The sequence below is a fragment of the Hibiscus syriacus genome, unplaced genomic scaffold, assembly GCF_006381635.1.
Source record: "Hibiscus syriacus cultivar Baekdansim isolate YM2019G1 unplaced genomic scaffold, ASM638163v2 tig00002219_pilon, whole genome shotgun sequence".
Classification (NCBI taxonomy): Eukaryota; Viridiplantae; Streptophyta; class Magnoliopsida; order Malvales; family Malvaceae; genus Hibiscus; species Hibiscus syriacus.
In genome coordinates, this window is record NW_024061915.1 from 79,845 (window position 1) to 100,742 (window position 20,898).

Genomic DNA, 20,898 nt, shown 5'->3' on the forward strand with positions numbered 1-20,898 from the left:
CAATAGCTTAAATTTATTTAATAGAAAATTCAGCCAATGGGCATAGGTATACCGAAGAAAACATGTTGGGCCATTGTGAATAAATGCCCTAGTTAGTAATTGGGCCGAAAATCCGTCTTTACCTGCGAATTGTCGATGGCCGCATAAGAGATTTCTTCATTTTTATCCTTAAAGAAAACAGCAAATGCTTCACCATTGATTTCCATTGTAGTTTTCTTCCTTTTGTTCAAACGAGCCATGGAAACTGCCTCAGTGCTGTTGCAGTCGATAACTATCCCTTTTGGCTTCAATTTGAAAGGCAACCAGATAATTTCTTGCAGGCATTTCAACAAACAATTTCAATGCAAGGGCTCTTATTCTCAACATAGCCTCAAACCTATTCATAACCCATCGAATTTCAGTCTTTTACCATCACCACTTCCGAAAACAACAACAACCCAGTTTTTATCTCCTCTCGAATGCTCATTTTCCAACCTTCCAAGCTCAGATTCTCGAAACCTTTTGCTTGGCCCGTTCAAAAACCTCTCTTTTGATTCACTCAAATAAACTATTTTGGAGTTAACGCCTATAAAGATTGTCAAATGGGCTGCTATTGTTTCCCTTGGAATTGCAGCTACCAAATGGACTGTTAATCTGGTTTTCAATCCATTCTTTTGGATGTACTTCAGCTGGAGTAGGTTGTTCTGACCATGGTTTGTAGCTATAGCCCTTGCTTTATATGGCTTGCATGCTTTACGAAAGCATTTGACTGGTGAGGCAAGCATTGTAGAACAACTTGCAATTGTTAGTTCAGTATTCACTTGGCTAACTCTAGTACCCCCGCCTTATTTCAATGGCTATCTTGAAGGTTGGCCCCTTGTCTTCTTCTTTGTATACCACTATTTCTTTTTCTTCAATGTTAGTGTAAGAAGACGATTGTTTGGAGATTATTATGGCCGTCCTCGTGATCCTAAGTGGGATGTGAACCCACCCAAATGGCATCGCCTTCTGTTCTGTGTTGGAGTCATGGTTGGGCACTGGCTTGCTGCGTTTGAAGCACCAGAGCTGCATCGAATCCCAGGAGGTTGGAGCAACGTTGGAATGTGGATACTGATCTTAGTAACTCTTCTGATGCAATATAGTTCAACATTGTATCTTGCAAAGTATTCAGAGAAGGTAGTGGTACCAACTGCTGTTGTCCAATTTGGGCCCTATAGGTGGGTTCGGCATCCGATATATGCATCTACGATGCTTTTATTTACTACTTATTTAACCTTGAACTAGCTTGAGATTCCAAAGTAAAATAGATACAAAAAAATCAAACAAAGGGATAACAACATATTTAACCTTTGAAAAAATATCCCTAAAACTTATCCACTAATTATGATCTTAAGAGACCTTTATTTATCCATTAATTATGTCTCACTAAAGTAAGATATTGCCAGTGGTCATATTAATCCATCTTAATCTCTGTCTATTTAAATAGCGTTTATATTTGAATCCGTACTCTCTATTTTCAACATTTTATGATTGCAACGAATTATAATCCATTAGAAAACTCTGTAAAAATTGTGGAGAGGAAGTGTCCAGGTTGCCTTGCCACCTTTGAATGTCATACAAATTCCGTAATCTTGTGCATGCTTTGATCTTATCCTTTAACCAACTACAACATGAGAAAGGCTCATTACATAAAATTCACAATATGTATAGCGAGAGATATATGACATCAAAGGTTTCAACGTTGATAGTAGAATCTTATTTTATTATAATTGAGAGAGAGAGCAAGGTTAAAATCATATACAAGAGGTATTATTAATGTACAAGAGGTATTAATGTCACTTAATCATTAGGACACTGAAATTATAAGCTAATATTTAAAAAAAAACATAGATAAGAATAAACGTACGAATTTATGTTACTGATATAAATTTAAAGAGTTATAAAAGATATGAAATTATAGAGTACTATAAATGTAAAATTAGATAAGTAATAAAAGGATATAGAAATCTAGGAAGGTACTGGCTGGCGTGCTCAAGAATATCAGGCATCTTTGAAAGTTGGATTTCTGACAAAGTAATTCCTCACATCCACATGAAAGGGCTTCTTAATTTAATTTTATACCATATTAAAAGAACCCAGGGTGTTGGGCTTTTATAATTTGTGCTTATAGAATCATCATTAGTGTATTATGTCATCACGAAAAAGCCGGAAAACCTAATTAGTCATTATCTTAATAAAAAACTGTTGTTTCTTAAACACCTGTAGTTGTAGTGGGCTAGGTATGGATGACTCTTTACGCCCTCAAGAATTGTATTCTGGTACAGAAGATTACACCCTGTATAAATCAACCTGATCTTCTTACTTTCCCCCCTCTCTATATAACTTATCCCTTCAGGGTTTTTTTTTCTTAGCATTTTGCATGGGGAGAGATCTCATGTCATGGTGGCCATGGTGATGAGTCAGTGTTTGCAGGCGCTGCATCATCAAGATTCGCAAGGTTTAGTAAAGGTCTCTCTTTTCTCGAGAGAAATGGGAATCTTGATGATGCTGCATCAGCAAACGTTTTGGCTTACCCTTGCTTTTCTCTTTCGAACAAAGGCGGCAGATTGTTTGCAGGTGATGTATAATTTTTCTTTACCATCTATTAATTCGATCAGTTTTTTTTTCCTCCTTCTTAGGTGCTTGAGGCTTAGTCTGAAAAAAATATTAGATATCCCCAACCCTTAAGACGGCTGCAACGTTCAAGATATTCCACCACGGAAGATTCAGAGGTTTTTTAGTTTAAGAAGATTTGGATATATCCCTTTTGCTTTTAGATATCTGCAACTTGTAGTGGCTTTTCTCTTCAGGGAATGGTGAATGTTGTTTCATGTTATTTTATGCTTCTTCTATGGAACGTCCTTCCGCATGCAGGTTGATACATGTCTCAGTATGATCGTGGTATTAAATTGCGGCCGCAACGCAGTGTAACGGTTTTGAAGCTCACCGCGACTCAATATTAACACAACGCAACCGCCCGCGACACCCGCAACACGTTAAAAAATCACGCCCGCGACAGTCGCAACACGTTACGAAACGTTCGCAGCATCCGCAACCGCGACAGATGCCGCAACCGCTATTTTATACTATGAGTATGATATATACTCATGCAAAATAAACATCCATACATGTATAGCATCCTGAAGAATTTAAGGGGATCAGAATGAACTAGTATCCAGATGATTAAACGTATGAAATCATAGCATACATCATTTCTTATACAAGTGTGTGGATGTATACAAGTCCCAAAATATGCTTGCAAAATTTCTGATGAAATGAAGCTTTTCTAATGTTTTTCTGTCGAATAATATTACATCTAAAAAGATTGGTTTAAACTAAGAAAAGTTTGGCTAGTTTAGAAATTGTATAAAAGTAAATAAATATTGACTTGATATAATATATTTATATATATAGATTTTGAGAACACATGAAGCACCTATATCTTCTTCCCCCCCCCTTAGACAATCAACTTTGCTGCTTAAACTTAATATTGTCAATAAGAATGGAACCAGAAACTAAGTTCAAGGACAAAGTGTAATTAGAAATAAAAATATGTTAAGTTAGAATAAGGGATTTACATTGATAAATATCTCAATTAATATTAATGATATTTTTATATATTTTTCAATATAAAAAAATTTGTGTTCAACCGCCAACCCACCAATAACGTAGGTTCGTCCTTGATTGTCGAATTTAATCATCATAAACGGAATCTTAAAACAGATTAAAGATATGATCAAAATAACAGCAATACTCAGTCTTTTTGAAAACGAACCCCAATCCTAGTACCAGACAGGCATATCATGGCACACGTGCCGTGCATATGCTTATATACACTAATACATACATGTCACAAACATGCATATACCTAAATGCTAATACATTTTTTGAACTTCGGCATGCATGATAACCTTGGAGTTCATTCAATGGCAACACAAGGACGTTCTCAGCATGTTATCAACGATGACGATCTATAAACGTTTTTAAGGTGAATATGTATCTAGTAACAATACAAAAATCTCATATGAGGTGAATAAAAATAAAATTTAAGGTAGACAGTATTGATAAAATAGAACTATCAAAAGGAAATTCAAATTTCGGGATAGACACTTGTCCACCCTTGTACCAACGTAGATCCACCATTGATTATTAAGATCCTACAGAGTATGTATTTAAATATAAAGAACACAAGAAACGATTCTAAGTGATTAAGAAAATGTTATCTTCTTTAAAAAAAATTCAGGTTTAGACAATTATATATATACACACGTGTGTGTGTGTGGGTGATACACATATACATTGAGAATATTGTAATCCTTTGACCCCCAAACTAAGGTTATTGCATTGTTGCAATGAAAAAGATAAAGCAAATTTAAATCATTTTGAGTTTAGAAATGAGAAAAAGAAACATACTTAAGTTCATTGTTTTAAAAAATGGTAAATGACAATCATCACTAAAATTTACTCTCTCTCATATTTTATTTACTGTACTTTAAATTCGTTTAATTTTTCACTGTACTTTAGAATCATTGTGGACCTAAACTCCACTGGCAATTATTTATGGAGTCCTAGGGGTGTTAAACATGTCACCCTTTATATTACCAAGCTTTTCTAACTTCGAACAAAATCTCAGACCATGATTTCCTTGTAACATATTGAGAAAAAAAACATTGGGCAAAATCTGAACGTCAGAAAGATGATGGGTGTTCCAATAATCTTTGGTAATGAAAATAGACAGTGAACAAACAACGTGAAAATGTGCACGTCTTTTTGACTCAAGTTTTCATAAATTTATATTAATGGAGGCTTTGAGACATAATTTATTGATTTTTTTGACCTGTTTTTTTTTTCTTTTTAATCCATTTGTGGTACAAAAAGGGTTCCCATAATGTTTTATTTTAAATAGAAAAAAATTGAAGGGTGTTTAACAGGCTTTCTTCTGCCATTCTCATGCAGCGCACATGTCTTCATGTGGGACTCCAAATGCTGATATTCTCAAGCCCACATGATCATTTTGCAAAAATTAAAAATATTTTCGCTAAACCCTAACAAAAACAAGTTTAAAAAAGATGCATTCTATTGTATCTACAACACACCATGTGATTTGATATTGACCCATCCTCACAATATGTTTGACCAATCAAATCTAATAATCTACATATATGATTCAAAAGAAGTAAAGGTAAAGTAAAGAGAACGGAAATTATATTAGTATTTTTGGATATCATATGAAATAATATATATATTAATAGTATGCGATAATTATAAGATGATATATGTTTAATTTTTTTAAACTATTGATAACGCGCATATACTACAAACGTAATTACTTGAACTCGGGTCCTATAGGAAGAATAAATAAATAGGAGTAATAAGATTAGCACCAAATATCTAATTTTCACTGTAATGTCCTTTTTATTTTTCTAATAGCAATATGGACAACAATTAAAAGCCAGCATTGGTTTGAAAACATATGAAAGCAAAGACCTAAACTTGCATTATAAAAAAAACATTGAGCGGTCAAATTGTCTCATTAACAATATATGTTCTTTCTCTACTTTCTTCAGATTCCACCACCCTTTTATTTTTGTTATAGTCTTGTGGACAGTCAACACCACGTTTTGAGGAACATTTATCAAAGTTTAATACAATTTGCAAACACTGGTACTCGGTAACCAAACCAAAAACAAAGAAACAAAACCCGAAACTTCAATCTCAAAAAGCAAACATTGAATCCTTTCTATCTCAAACTATATAAAGATTTCTTTGAGGAGTACACTTTGAAGATTACTATATATGTTTAGAAAAGTGAATGAAGTTTGTGATAGAAAGTTATTAAGATTAGAGATCTCCTTAAGTTGGAAAATCTTTGCAGGTTGTCCCCATACCAGAAGAAACATCATTGCAGAAATCAATTTCATCACATGGTGAAGTTCAGCAGGGCACACTGGCGAAATATTCTATAATAGGAGGATGTATTTACATATTGAAGAATAATCATTTATATAGATGTGTGTGTATGTGTGTATTTGAAATTTCAAGCTTGTGTTTGCTGATCCTAAAGGTTGCATGTGCATGTGAATCCCTAATTCCCATAGATACTTTAATGATTTTAATTTAGCTGTTATGATTCTTAATATATATTACTAGCATTTAAAATATAACTATAAATAACTGGTGTTTCTGACCAAGATTTCAAGTTGAAAAGTACCAAAGTTTTTATGATTTAATGTGTTGGTTGGTGGGACAGATATAGCAGAATTCAACTGTTGTTTTCAGCTATAAGAAAGGAGAAAAGTGTGACTCTATATACGTACATACTCTTTTTTATATATTTCTAATTTGGATAAAGCGGAAAGTCATGGAGGCAGTATATTCTTCATCACAAGATTGTGGTCATGGATTGATATCCTCTTGTAAGCATGCCTGCATTCTAGGGAGAATTTTATGGGAAAAAAGTAAGGGATAAAGGCTCTTTGCTTTACCTAACATTGTTAAAGGAGAAGTAACAGTATCTATTAAGATCAACCATGAAATCAGAGCAGAAAATGTTGGATTCCTAGAGATTCCCCGCTTTACTGCAGTAATTTGTCACGATCGGAGAGGAAGACGATAGAAATGAAGAAGAGAAATTGGGAATGATCGAAGAAGGGTTAGGGATTTCGAGTAAAGCAATTGGGGATTTTGGGAATGGGAAATCAGATAAAGAAACACGTGCGAAGCAGGTGACTAATAAAACCAAAACGATAAGGATGAAGCCCGTTACCTATTCAATCAAAGATAAGGAGTCGGCCTGTAAGTCTCCAGCCCAAGAAGCATATACGACACCTACACGAGACCGTTAGATATTGTTAGACCAGTACACCCAACTGGCATTCTCACTAGACTCAGTACATTGTAAATTAATAAAACCCTAAACTGCTGAGACATTTTTCCCTTATGAATTTGCTGAATGAAAGTATGTTTTCTGTAACCCCTTTCTTATTTCTCTTCTTCGTCTACAACTTCTCTAAAAAAACCCTTAAAATGGCTGTCCTTTTTCTCCATATATATATATATGGGATAAGGGAAGGTAAGATAGTAGGCTCCCAAGTTCGTATTAATTGGTATCTAGAACCACCATTTCCTTGCAAGCGTTGGCTGGTATGTCGAAGAATAATTAGGCTATGGCAGAAACACCATACCTTTATGTAATACAAAAGCAGATTGAAGACTTAGTACAGTTGGTGAGGAGAGGAACTGATGAAACCAACCCTTCTAAGTGGTGGGAAGCGCAAGACAGTCACATCAGCAGTCTGGAGTCAAGGATGGACACTACCCAGGGTTATGTAGAGCAGATCTTAAGCATCTTGACTGGGAAGAAAGATGGGCAAGAGACAAATAGCTCAGACAATGACCAAGTAGGAATCCCTGAACCTTCTAAAGTTGCTGGAGAAAATCTGGAAAAAAAAACCTGTGACCATGACTGTGATAAATGAAAAGTCACACTTTTCATATCAACCAGACGAACCTGGTATACTTAAATCCAAACCAGAGGAGCTTCTTCGAACTCAAAGACCCAAAAAGCATATATGCAAGTAGGGGAGAACAGTGCAACAAAAGTGTCACAAGAAATTTATACGGATGAAAGAAAAAGGACAAGGAGGATCATTTGGGGTTCAGGGTCTATGGTGCCAAGACCTTAACCATTGTTTGATGGCACTAACCCAAAGGGTTGGGTACCAAAGTGCCACAATTTTTTTAAAATTTTTACAATATTCTCAAAGAGGAAAAAGTAGAATTGGCAACAATGCATCTTGTGGAGAAGGCTGAAACTTGGTTCGATGGGTATATTTTGCAGAAACATATAGTACTTTGGCATGAATTCGAGGTGGATATTTACCATGGATTCAATGACAGATCTTTTTCAGATATCATTGACGAGTTTAGCCAATTGATGCAACAAGGAACAGTAGAAGAATATCAAAATCGATTTGAGGAACTAAGATCCTATATGCTGCTACAGAACCCTACTTCAGGGGAATACTTTTTTGTCACACCTTTTATAAGTGGACTCAAGGAGGACATTAAACACAAAGTAAAAACCCTTGATCCAAAAGTATTAGCAGAGGCCTCTAGACAAGCCAAGTTGTATGAACTATCCATGAAATTTGAAAACAAACGACAGAAACCACCCTTCAAAAACTTTTCACTTTACTTTTTCAAGACCATTACCTATTACAACACACTCGAAACCTACTCCAACCTCTCCACAAAAACAGAATCTCATTGACTACAGAAGACTGGACAACCTTTGCTTCAAGTGAGGTGATAAGTTTTCCCATGGTCACTAATGTAAAACTCGACAACTACACTCGATGAGCCTAATAGCGAAGAAGATGATGCACAATTACAAGAAGTTACGAATCCTGAAAACCAAACAGAAGAAACATTAGAGATTTTTGTCAATGCCCTTAATGGTAGCATTGAACATAATATCTTACGAATTCAAGGAAACGATAAAATGTAAATCACTTAGCATTTTAATTGACACTAGGAGTACCCACAGTTTCCTCACACATCGATGAGCGAATGAAGGTATTGAGTTGTTGCCTACCAACCCCTTAGCCATTGTTGTTGCTAATGGATAAAAGTTGTTCAGCTCGGTTAGGGCAAACTAGGTTACTTGGGTAATGCATGGGCATTCCTTTACTCATGATTTCCGAATTTTAAACCTTGGAGGCACTGACATGGTTATTGGCGTTGATTGGATGAAGCGTTTCAATCCTATTCTAATGGACTTTAACAATATGACACTCACCATTGATAAGGATGCTCATTTGATTGTCATACAATGACAACAAGACTCCGACTTATTGCAAAATGTCTCTACTGGATACTACTACATTCCATAAAATGACTGTTATGGAACCCGAGTTGGAAGTACATATAATTATGATGAGTATGTAGGTAACTTCAAACATGATTCCTCTTAAAATACAAACATGATCATGCCATCACACTGAGACCTGAAGCTTCTCCAATTAATTTATGCCCTTACCGCCTTTGCTCATCATAAAAAAAAAACAGAGGTCGAACAGAAGATAACTACTATGCTAGCTTCCTCAATTATTCAGCCGAGTAAAAGTCCATTCGTCTCTCCTTGCTTAATCGTAAAAAAAAAGATGGAACATGGAAATTCTGTGTCGACTATCGCGAATTAAATAATCAAACAATTAAGAATAAATTTCATATTCATGTGGTTGAGGATATGTTGAATGAGCTTAATGGGGCAGTTTACTTTTCTAAGATCAATTTACGTTCGGGATACTGACATATCAGAATTAAACCGGAAGACATCTATAAAACAACATTCAGAACACCCCATGGACACTCCAAATTCAAGGTAATGCCCTTTGGCCTTACCAATGCTCCTGCTATATTTCAGTCCCTATTGAATGCTTTATTTAACCCCTATCTTAGAAAATTCGTATTAGTTTTTTATGACATTCTGGTTTATAGCCCTACACTCCAAGATCATTTGCAGCACTTGAGAATTGTTTTAGACACTCTGAAAGCTAATCAATTGTTTGTCAAGAGATCTAAATGTTTTCTTGGCCAACAACAAGTATAATACTTGGGGCATATAATTTTGGAGAAAGGGGTTTCTACAGATCCTTCGAAGATTTCTTCCATGCAACAATGGCCACTACCTAAGAGCTTTAAGTCCTCTGAGGCTTTTTGGGACTGACATGATACTATAGACAGTTTATTCGAAATTATGAAGAGCTACTAAACTGTTGACTCAAATGTTGAAGAAAGACAACTTTTATTGGTCACAAGAAGGGATAGACGCTTTTAATCACCTCAAAGCAGCAATGTGCTCTGCTTCAATGTTAGCACTGCCGAATTTTTCAAAAATATTTTATTTGGAAACCGATGCAAATTTGAAAGGAGTGGGAACATTTCTATCTCAGGAGGGGAGACCTATAACATTTTTTAGTAAGGCTTTAAATCCTCAACATGCAGATTTGTCCATCTATACACAATTAATCTACGACACAGCTTATCACCCTGAAACTAATGGACAAACTGAACGTGTTAATCAATGCCTAGAGCAGTAACTAAGAGGATTTTGTTTTTTTAAAACCTCAACACTGGGCACATTGGTTACCTCAAGTTGAATGGTGGTACAACACCACTTATCACACAACCTTGAAAATAACGCCTTTCAATGACCTATATGGCTACAACCCCCTATCATGACATGGAAAACAGAATCTGATGTGCAAAGTGTAGATGTCATATTAAAAGAACGTGAAAAACTGAGACAAATTGTTAAAGAATAGCTATTTCAAGCCCAACCCTGAGTAGGATGAAGCAAAAAGCATACAAACATCGAGCAGAAAGAAGCTTTGTAGCGGGTGAAGAAGTTTACCTCAAATAGGAACCACATCTCCAAATGTCCCTGGTTATTCGAAAAAAAATTAAAGTTAGCTGCAAGGTTCTATGACCCTTACAAAATACTAGAACGAATCGAAGAAGTGTCTTATTGTTTGGACTTACCAGAATCTTCTTGCTTATTCAGTATTTCATGCGAGTCTCTTGGAGAAAATAGTGGGGGATTCGATCATACCTTCTGTAATACCCCAAATTTTAACTAGTGACTAAAATATAAGTTTTGTGACTAAAGTGTAAACTTTGAAAAGTTTAAGAACTAAAAATGTAATTTTAAAAAAATTATATATTTTAACCTGTAAATGAACAGTTTGGTCTAAAACAAAGATTTTTATGAGAATCAAATTTTAGGTATGAGATTTGTGTTAAAAGCTATAAAGCAATAAAGCGGTATTGAAATCAGATAATCGGATCAAACCGAAATTTTACAAAATTTTGAATGATGTTAGAAAATAGTTGAAAATATTATTTCCATATTTTAGATCAAATAAATTTGGCTTAGAACAGTGTAATTTTTCAGATTTGACTGAACAGTGGAATTTTATTAATTAAAATGCAATTTTAAAAAATTGCATGGCGAAAGTAGAAAGTCAAAGCCAAATTGATTCATCTTTGACCAAAGAATATTTTAATGTAGGAAATGACAATGGCAATTGATAATTTTTAAGATTCATTAATTTTAGTTTTGGAATTTCTCATAATTGAATAAAAAATTCAATTATAATAATTTAAAGATAGGTGTAAAGGCTAATTTAATGTTACAATAATCAAGAAATTAGCCATTTTCAGCTTGTTATTCTTCTCTTGTCCGAACCACCTTGCTCAAGGTAAAAAAATTGTTTTGATTTTTGAAGTTATACACTTGATTTTTGGATTAAGCTATTAGATAGAGAATTAATATATATGAAATTTTATATCATTTGGTACCAATATTTCATGGTGAAGATGCATTTGTGTTGAGATTGAGAATTAGGGTTTATGTAGGATTTTTGGAGTTTGAAGAATTCAAGAAGAATTTTGATGTTTTTAAGGTTGGAGATTAATTCTAAGACATGTATGATGATTAATTTGATGTGTACATGTTTATATACTATTTGGCCTAATTAGAGTTTTTGGAAATGTTGAGATTTTGATGTAATTTGATGTTGTTATGGTTAGAATAACATGAATTTAATCTAAGGAAGTTGAATTCATGCTTGAAATGAAATGAAAATCAAGTCCTAAAAGACTTGTTATATTCGGCCATAAGGGAAATTAGAGGAAAATATTGAAAAAGTTCCTATGGTCTAGAAATGATATTAGAAGTGTTCTATGTATTTTAGAAATCAATTTGGATCCATTTAGAAGCTTGAGTTAGTAAAAGGGCTAATATACAAGTTTTGAGAATTGTGGGATATTATTGCATAAATGTGATAGATGAAGTGTTAATGCTGAATTTTAATATTAGAAATGCTGAAATTTTTAAGTTAGAAAGTTGATTGGAACAAAATTTCAAGTTTGGTAAAGCTTGAGGGTGGATTTCGAAAAGTATAAATATTATAGAGACAATATTTCAAGTTTATTAAATGTGAAAGTATCATTTAGGTAATTACTGCAATGCTGGAAATTATATTTAGTATGCTGATTTTTGGGTTTAATTATTAAGTTGAGATTTAATTGCAAGTTTATCAAGTTGTGTGGTTGAAATTGAAAAGTCTAAGAAAGTTTAGGAGGAAATTGTAAGCTTTTGAATGTTTAAGTGTTGATTTGAATATTTTAGTAAGGTGTTGGAAATTTTATGTGATTAATGTAAAATGATCATAATGGTGAAGGGTCATTATGAATTAAATGAAAAAGTTAATATGAATTCTAAAAAGAATTCTTAATTTATGGCTTGATGGTGTAATTGGTAAAAATTGAAGCGTTGATAATGGAAATAAATATTCATGAGATTAAATAAGCATTTTTGAGAAGTTTGAAATTATGAAGGAAGTATGATTTAGTTTTATATCGATTCAAGTATTGATTTTATTTATATCTAATTTTATAATTTCGTTTAGATTATCTTAGTTTGATACTAACATATAGTTTGAATATTTTATATTATTATATAATATCGTCATACCACAGTAAATTTAGTGATCCAAGTAGTTTGAAAGGAAGGAAAAGTGTGGGATCAAGAAGAATATTGTCGAGAAGGTTCGGTGGCGAGGCAAATGTGAGTGCATTTAATTTGTATTGATGTTATCGAACAAATATTGGCTTACGATGAGCCAATGTTGGAGTTACGTTAAAAAGTGACTCTTAGTGTATGCGAAGTATGATTCAAGCCTATATGTTCAATTGTTAAGGATACAAGTTAATGAAATATGCCTAGAAATTATGTTATCTACAGTAAATTTAGAAAATTACCAGAAATTCTACAAAAATAATTGAAGGATGAATCTTATACCATTGGATTCATATATCAGTCTAGTTTCCTTTAGAACAAACGAAAACTGGTTTCGAGGAGTATAAAAAATATATGAATTTTTAATCAGTGATAGGTCAGAAAACAGGACAACAGATTTTGCCCAAAATAGCTTCTGTCAGTCAACTTTGAAAGTTCGCTATAAATTGTACAAGTGGAAATAGACAGAGTGCCTTATATGGTTAGATTCTTATTTGAGTCTAGTTTTCAATGGTTCAAACATAATAATTTTTTAGTCTCTATATTAAAACAGAGTAATATTTCTTTGAGGGTAGTGCAAACTGCCATAATATAAAATTTTAATAAAAGTGTAGTTGAAACAATGGAAAGCAAAGGATTAAACCTAAAACTTAGTGAATATTTTGATTTATAAGTAAAGTGTTAAAATGAGTACATTAATTGTGATAAGTCAACATCGTATTATTTTAAAATATGTTTTCTGTTTTAAATACGAATTATTTATATAATGTTCACATGAATATTTTAAGAATGATTAGGGTATGAATTGTGCTAAATTATGATTTTTTATGAGAATGATATATGAGAATGCTACTGATTGAAAATGCTGAATTATAAATGAATGAAATATGATCTGAAAACCTATTGTATGTTGCATTAAGAGTCGTGGGTACATGTGGTGGAGTGATATAATATACTGGGGTATTACCTGAAGGTGCACTAGTATATATTCTGATGTGATTGTACTTTCTGTGCACATTACGATTCTGATATGATAGCATTGTGTGTGCTTATATATTCCAATTTTAATATACTATGGTGTATCGGTGGGTGCACTTATATATATATATATATATATTCTAATGTGATTGCACTTTGTGTGCATATTCTGATTCTAATGTGATAACACTATGTGTGTTCATTTCTGATGTGATATATTGTGGTGTTACCAGTGTGTACACTAGTATATTTTCAGATGTGATTGCACTTTGTGTGCATATTATGATTCTGATATGATAGCACTCGTCTGACTCACGAACCTTGTATTATCTTACATATACAATGAACTATAACAGTAAATGTAAAAGTTATGACAAGAATATGAAAGAATCGAATATATAACTGAAGTGAAAGTTTTAAAATATGTTCGAATGAAAAATATGTTCGAATGGAAGGAATGTGATGTTGTTTTTTTATATTTAATGATGGTTTATATTATTTTTGATAAAATCATGAGATGATCTGGTTTTCAAGAGGAAAACAACATTAATAGCATGGTTTGAAAGTTTTAATATTTTTATTTTAATTTCAGATTTATTTTTCTAATGTTTTACGAAATCTTATGTTTTTTTCTCATTTTAGTTATGTTATTGTCTCACTAAGTTTTATTTTGAGTGTGATGATTTTCAGGTTTTCAAGAGGAAAGCAACATGAATAATATGTTTTGAAAGTTTTAATATTTTTATTTTAATTTTAGATTTATTTTTCTAATGTTTTACGAAATCTTATGTTTTTATCTCATTTTAGCTATGCTATTGTCTCACTAAGTTTTATTTTGAGTGTGATGATTTTCATGCGTAGATTTGAGTAAAGAAAAGAACGTGAAGTGAGGAGTGTGCCATCATCTTGTGGAAATTAAACCTACCAATAGTATCAATAAAACATCATAACTTTAACTTATTAGTGACATGTATATTATATATGTTGGGTTGCTTTATTATATTTATATTAAAAAGGGGTCTGAAATAGTAATTTAGAACCATTTTAATGTTTGGTTAATTTCAGTATAATCGTATTTATGAATGAATATTACGAATATTTTTAAATGAGTTTAAACCAAACAACATTAGTCAGTTGTATATAGATATAAAACAACATAAAACTGTCTAATTGCGGCATAAAATCATCTTTATTTAGAATAATAAATTATTATGTTATGACTATATACACTAAAAGAATTTTTTTTAAAATGATAAAAAGAATATTTTAAACCAAAACAATTTTTTTAAACATTTAAATTCAGTAAATATCTGTTAAATTGATTTGATATCTTTAATTCGATTACGAGATGTATACGAACTAGGGTGTTTCACCTTCAACGACTCTTACAGCAGAAGATGATGGCCAAATAAAGATTTATCCTCAAGCAATTATGGGAAAAATAATAGTGAAGAGGGACAACAAACTTGTCACTCAACTTTTAGTGAGATGGTCGAACCTTGATGCATCGAACGATACATGGGAAGATCATATGGTGATACGAGCTGAGTTTCCATCATTCGATCCTTGGTGACAAGGATCCTGTCAAGGGGGTATTGTCACGATCGGGGAGGAAGACGGTAGAAATGAAGAAGGAAAATTGAGAATGATCGAAGAAGGGTTAGGGATTTTGAGCCAAAAAATTGGGGATTTTGGGATTGGAAATCAAATAAAGAAACACACGAGAAGCTGGTGACTAGTAAAACCAAAGAGATAAGGATGAAGCCCATTACCTGTTCAGCCGAATATAAGGAGCAAACCTGTAAGTCTCCAGTCCAAGAAGCACAGATGACACCTGCACATGATCGTTAGAGATTGTTAGACCAGTACAGCCAACTGACATTCTCACTAGATTCAGTACATTGTAAATTAATAAAACCCTGTACTGCTGAGACTTTTCTTATGAATTTGCTGAATGAATGTATCTGTTTTCTGTAATCCCTTTCTTATTTCTCTTCTTCGTCTACAACTCTCAAAAACCATTAGGCTCGTATCATAATTGCTTACCCTTTTTCAATTCAATTGAGACTCCGTGAAGCTAAGAATTCAAATGATATCCTTCACTGCTATGGGGGCTCTTAGAGGATAATTTATGCAATGCTTTGAGAAGCTAAAAGTTAATTTGTAATCGAGATAAACTATATGATAATAGGAAACTTACCGAATAAACTCCTGAATTTGTCATATGATGGATGGAAGAGATCCAATGGTCCATAATGACAGAAGTATCATATGGCACTGGAATTATGTCTCGAGAGAGGGCTTCGATACTCGTATCAACAAAAAATGAAAGTGTTTTTAAGGACTAAGAATAAGCAATAAATGGCAGTGGAGTGAAAGTTGGATCCAATGGAAAGAAGTGGTACAACTACAGGTAGGGAAGGTACATGTGAAATTTAAGCCTCCAACATGAAACTGGGGAGAGGAGACTAAAGGAGCCCCTCCCCCAAACATTTATAGTTTGTGGGACACTGTCAAGAATCAAAATGGCACTGTAAAAAGTGTAAGTTCCATTCACTAGCTTTCAAAAGAGAATTATTTGAAAAATTTAACCTCAAACTCTGTCAACAAAGGGACACGATCCTTATCACAAGAAGCATCTAACAATACTGTGACCCCACCTCACCACCCTCCTCCTTCCACTTTTGTTCTTCTCTCTCACTCTCATGTGTGTTATTTTATGATGTAAACTTAAAATACTGGCATTATTACGGAGCACCGTATGACAATAGTGTATAGAAAAAAGAAAAAAGAAAAAAGAAATGATGGACATCCAAGAGTGATGTGATTGAGAAATGAGGCAAAATATTATTATGAACAAAGAATGAGGACTTCACAATTCCTCATACAGCCGACCAAATTTATAGTGCCAGGTCAGCACGAATGATCCATTCCCTATTATGTAACACTCAAAACTCAGTTCTAAAATCCTAAGGAGAGTTGAGAATCGACACTTTAAAATGCTAAATAAACATTTGATGAGATCAAACTAACAAAGCTCGAATTCTAAGGAGGGAAGCCCTACTTTACTTTATATATAACAACATATAGTCCCACTACTGTCTGCAGCCCTTGGAATCCTTCTCAGTCAAATCCCCTTCTCAACTTCTCTTTTTTCATTGTTCATCTCTCCCACGCGCAGACGAAGAGGCTATCAGGTTTATGTTGAAGAGATCAAACTTTGAGGGAACTGTCTATCCCATTATTGTTAGTGTTGCAGCTTCCAAGATTTTTACATGGATGATAAGTGGAAGCTATCAAAGAAGGAAGCTTCAGGCACCCATTGTTCAAGTTCTTCAAAGTTCTCACTTCCAAGGAGTTTCTCCACGAAGAGTGTTTCTTCCAAGGCTCCCCTTCTTAGGAGTTTCTCACAGAAAAACTCATGTTCTTCTTCTTCTTCTTCTTCATCGTCTAAATGTCCACTACCAAGAAGTTTTTCACAAAAGACATCCGTTTCGCGTAAATGTAGTAGCATGGCCAAGGAACAGAAGGCGAGATTTTACATCATGAGGCGATGTGTTGCCATGCTTGTTTGCTGGCATAAACATGGAGATTCTTGAAGAAAAAAAGACGAGTGGAGATGATCATATATAGATCAGTAGGAATTCCTATTCCTTTTCTCCACTTCGTTTATGCAAGATGATTCTTGGATTTTTTGTCTTGAACTCATGGGTTTTTTACATCCATTGCATCAAGTTACAGATAAATTTCAGACCGTTTTTCTTGCTTACCTTCATTTTCTAATTAGTTCAGTTCCGTTTGTAATTATAAAATGAGAAGAGATACAAGTTTTATGGTTGTAAGAAAAGACTATATCAACAAATAGATTTATTTCAAATCCTAAACTAGCAAAGTTTTTTTAATCATTTCTCTATGTGATTTGCTTCCCCACCCCCTTGAGATCTTCATCAAAGCAGATCTCAAAATCAGAAGGTCTACTTAAATTTGATCCTTTTTGGGGTGGCTTCTGACTGGTAATTTATTCAAATTTCTTCCTATGTTCTTTCTTTTCTTGCGTGTTGATTGATGGCACAGAGATTCCTTTCATCTGTTGCAGCTGCCAACATAATAATAGGAAATCATTGGCTACTGGATCTGCATTGGGAATGAGAACCCATCTTTTTTACTTACCCTTTCAGAAGAAGAGGCAGGAACTGTGTGTTCTGCTAAAGATGGAAGGGAAAACCCATGGAATGATCTCTAAATAAGGGTTTGGGTCGTTTTTTGTTGTTGTTCCAGCTCAAGCCTGAAATTGGTTTTTTGATGAGCAGCAAAACTTGATAAGATTTTACAATCCAGGTTAGTGCAAGAAGTTCTTCTTCTAGCAGTAAATGAAAATATGATTAATTTTGTTCTGTAAGCTTTCAGGTATTTGGAGGGTCGGAAACGATTACTTCAAAGGGGGACAAACGATGAATGACAAGCATGAGAATCAGTGAAAAACATTTCTTTCAAAACTTAATTGGAAGGAGCAGCAAATCCTGACTGCTAAGTCTTCTTAACGTGAGGAAACAAATTACAAGGAAAACTATTTTTAAACTCAACAACACACTTAAACCAAGAATTGTGTCCGAGATGCATGTATTATACTCATTTAATCATGCTCTTCCATCATGCTTGCATCAGTCAGTTCCACCCTTCACCAAATAGTAGCATATTTTCTTAGCTAAAATGTCTGCCAGTCTTATTTATATTTTATTAATTACATCAAAACAAAGGGATACCACCACTTCAATTTTCAAGAAGATTAAAGCTCCCCAAAGCTTAAATTTAGGTGTAAATGTAAGATACGAGTATGTTTCTTTTTTTGGGTTCGATTTCGCTAATACGAATGTTAAACACAGAGATATGTTTGTATAACAATAGACTAATACGTTCTTCATTATGTTCCTAACTTCCTTGCACCATTTGTAGCAACTTCATCTTCAGCAATACTTACTAATATACTGAAGTGATTACTATGAGTAAACCGCCATTGACAGAGCTTGAAGCAACTGACATTTAATATAACGATATAACTAAAAGGGGCTTTTGATAATTTAGTCTATGAGGGAGAGAAGACTAGTATAAACTGTAGACACCCGTTTTTGTCCGGGTTTTTTATTATTATTATTATTATTATTATTATCGTTATTTATTATTATTAATTAATTACATATATTTTTGCAGGCCAAATTAAGGCCTGATTACAAAGTGACCCAGCTGACCCATTACAACAACCCGAAGCCCAATTGGCCCAGAGACCAGAAGCCCACTGCTAACCCAGACCCAACCTAGCAGATTAGGGTTTCAAACCCTAAAACATATTAGGGTTTAAACCCTAATCCCCTACTCAGCCGCCGCTTCTGTTTGGACTTCCAGCCGCCGTGTGACTCCTCAGCTTCCCCAGACGTCAGCCATTCAAGCCGAGCCTCCCCTTCTCTGCCTCAGCGCCGCCACCATCACTGTTCCGGTCTGACCCCAACTGTTTCACTATTGTCATCTACAGCAAAACCAATCAAGAAAATATATCATATACAGTTCAAATCTCACAAAATCTAAACTCTAAATTAAAATACCAATAAATCCCTAAATATTCGGGATTTCTATCCCACCAAATCAGAAAAAGCCATGCCCTACACTAGGTATCATCATCTCACCAAATACTCAACATAAATCAAGGGAATAGAACGAGAGAAAGGGGAGAAAAAAAAGACAGAAAAAAGATTCGGGTTTACATAAAAAAGAGAAAAAGGAGAGAAAATAAGAAAGAAAACAGAAAGGAAAAAGAGAGGAACCGAAGCTTACTCATAACCGACCACCATTGCTTCATCGGGGTGATTAGGCTTTATCTTTGGAGGTAATTTTTTTTACCTTTCGGATTTGGGGGTTTCGGGTTTGGGTTGTGAGTGGGGGTTTAGTTTTAGGTCGATTTTAGGGGGAAACTGTGTAGTGTGTGAAACCCCGTGGCCACCGTTCTACGGTGGCCGGGGTTGAGTGTTTTGCTTCGGCAACGAGGAAGAAGGGAAGGGGAGGAAAGAACGAGTGAAACGGCTGAGGAAATGGGGAGTGAGCAAATGATTTTAGGGTTTCAAAATAACCCTAAAAGGGGTTATATTTCAGACGTCGAGCGACGTCGTTTTGAAGCAGGAGGGAGGCCGAGTGATGGGATTAAGGGCTAATAGCCTATTTGGTCCTCTTACCTCTGTAATCTTGCACGCGTGTTCTTAGCATTTATGGGTAAACAACAGTTTAGGTCCCTCAAGCTTTTGTAAGGGTTGTAATCTGGTCACTAAATGAAATCCATGCAATCTTATTTCGAGACTATAGTTTTATTTTGTTTTATTTGAATCACTAGTTTATATATTATGTATGTTTTATGATCTTCGAATTTGGACCTGTGATTTATGTTTTTTTCATTTTGGTCACTGGACTGGTTATTGTTAATATTTTTGAAAGTTTAGACATTGTACTCTTTATTTATGAAACTTTTATCTTGATCACTACTCTCATATTTTGGGTTAAATATCGATTAATGTCTGTTTATTTTACTTTCATTATATTTTAGTCCTTATCTGGTTTATTATTACATTTTTATTAGAGTTCGAATTTGGCCATATTATTTTATGCATGTTTCGTTTTAGTCCCTGTTTAACATTTGGCTTAATTGTGGTTTAGTTCTTTATGTTTTTTTCATTTCATTTTGGTCCCTAATATGATTTATGGTTTATTTTTTTTTACTGTTTTTTAAATATTTGTTAATTATATTTTAGCCCCTTAAATGTTTTAATATTTATTTTGGGCTGTAATATTTACTAATTTGTATTTTAGTCATTTATGTATGGATGTGCATTTTACTCATTAGTTAATTATTGGTATTGTGTTTACTTTAATTTAATGTAAATCTTTGTATTTCCAATCACATTTATTTTCATTATATTTTTATCTATGTAAGAAATATTCGATTATATTTTCAAGAACACGTATGCGTAGAATGGGCGTGGAAAGTACCACTTGGTCGAAGTGGTACGATCCGATACGGCATTTTTACGACATAGGGACTTGTAACAAGTCGAGTATATTTTACTAATTAATTTATTAAAATGATGTAATATGTGGTACCTTAAGGGACACTCACTTTATTTTATGTGAATGTAAATTTTAAATTTTCATTTTATATTCGATACGTTTTTAAATAAATGATGAGAGAATATTCTTTAAAAGATAAGAAATAGACGAGTTAACTTTCCCGACGGAGGATTGTTAATCTCGAGATTTCCTTTCAAATTAAAGAATTT

General features: G+C 33.8%; 1 protein-coding gene and 1 pseudogene across 1 annotated transcript; both read left to right on the forward strand.

Moving 5' to 3' along the window:
- The first annotated feature begins 552 nt into the window (after nucleotides 1–552).
- On the forward strand, nucleotides 553–1,263 carry LOC120138309 (annotated as a pseudogene).
- A 15,420-nt stretch (nucleotides 1,264–16,683) lies between these two features.
- On the forward strand, nucleotides 16,684–17,189 carry LOC120138390. Its single transcript, XM_039153870.1, has one exon. It carries the CDS (start codon nucleotides 16,858–16,860, stop codon nucleotides 17,179–17,181), a length of 324 nt encoding a protein of 107 aa, XP_039009801.1. The 5' UTR covers nucleotides 16,684–16,857; the 3' UTR covers nucleotides 17,182–17,189.
- The last annotated feature ends 3,709 nt before the right edge of the window (nucleotides 17,190–20,898 follow it).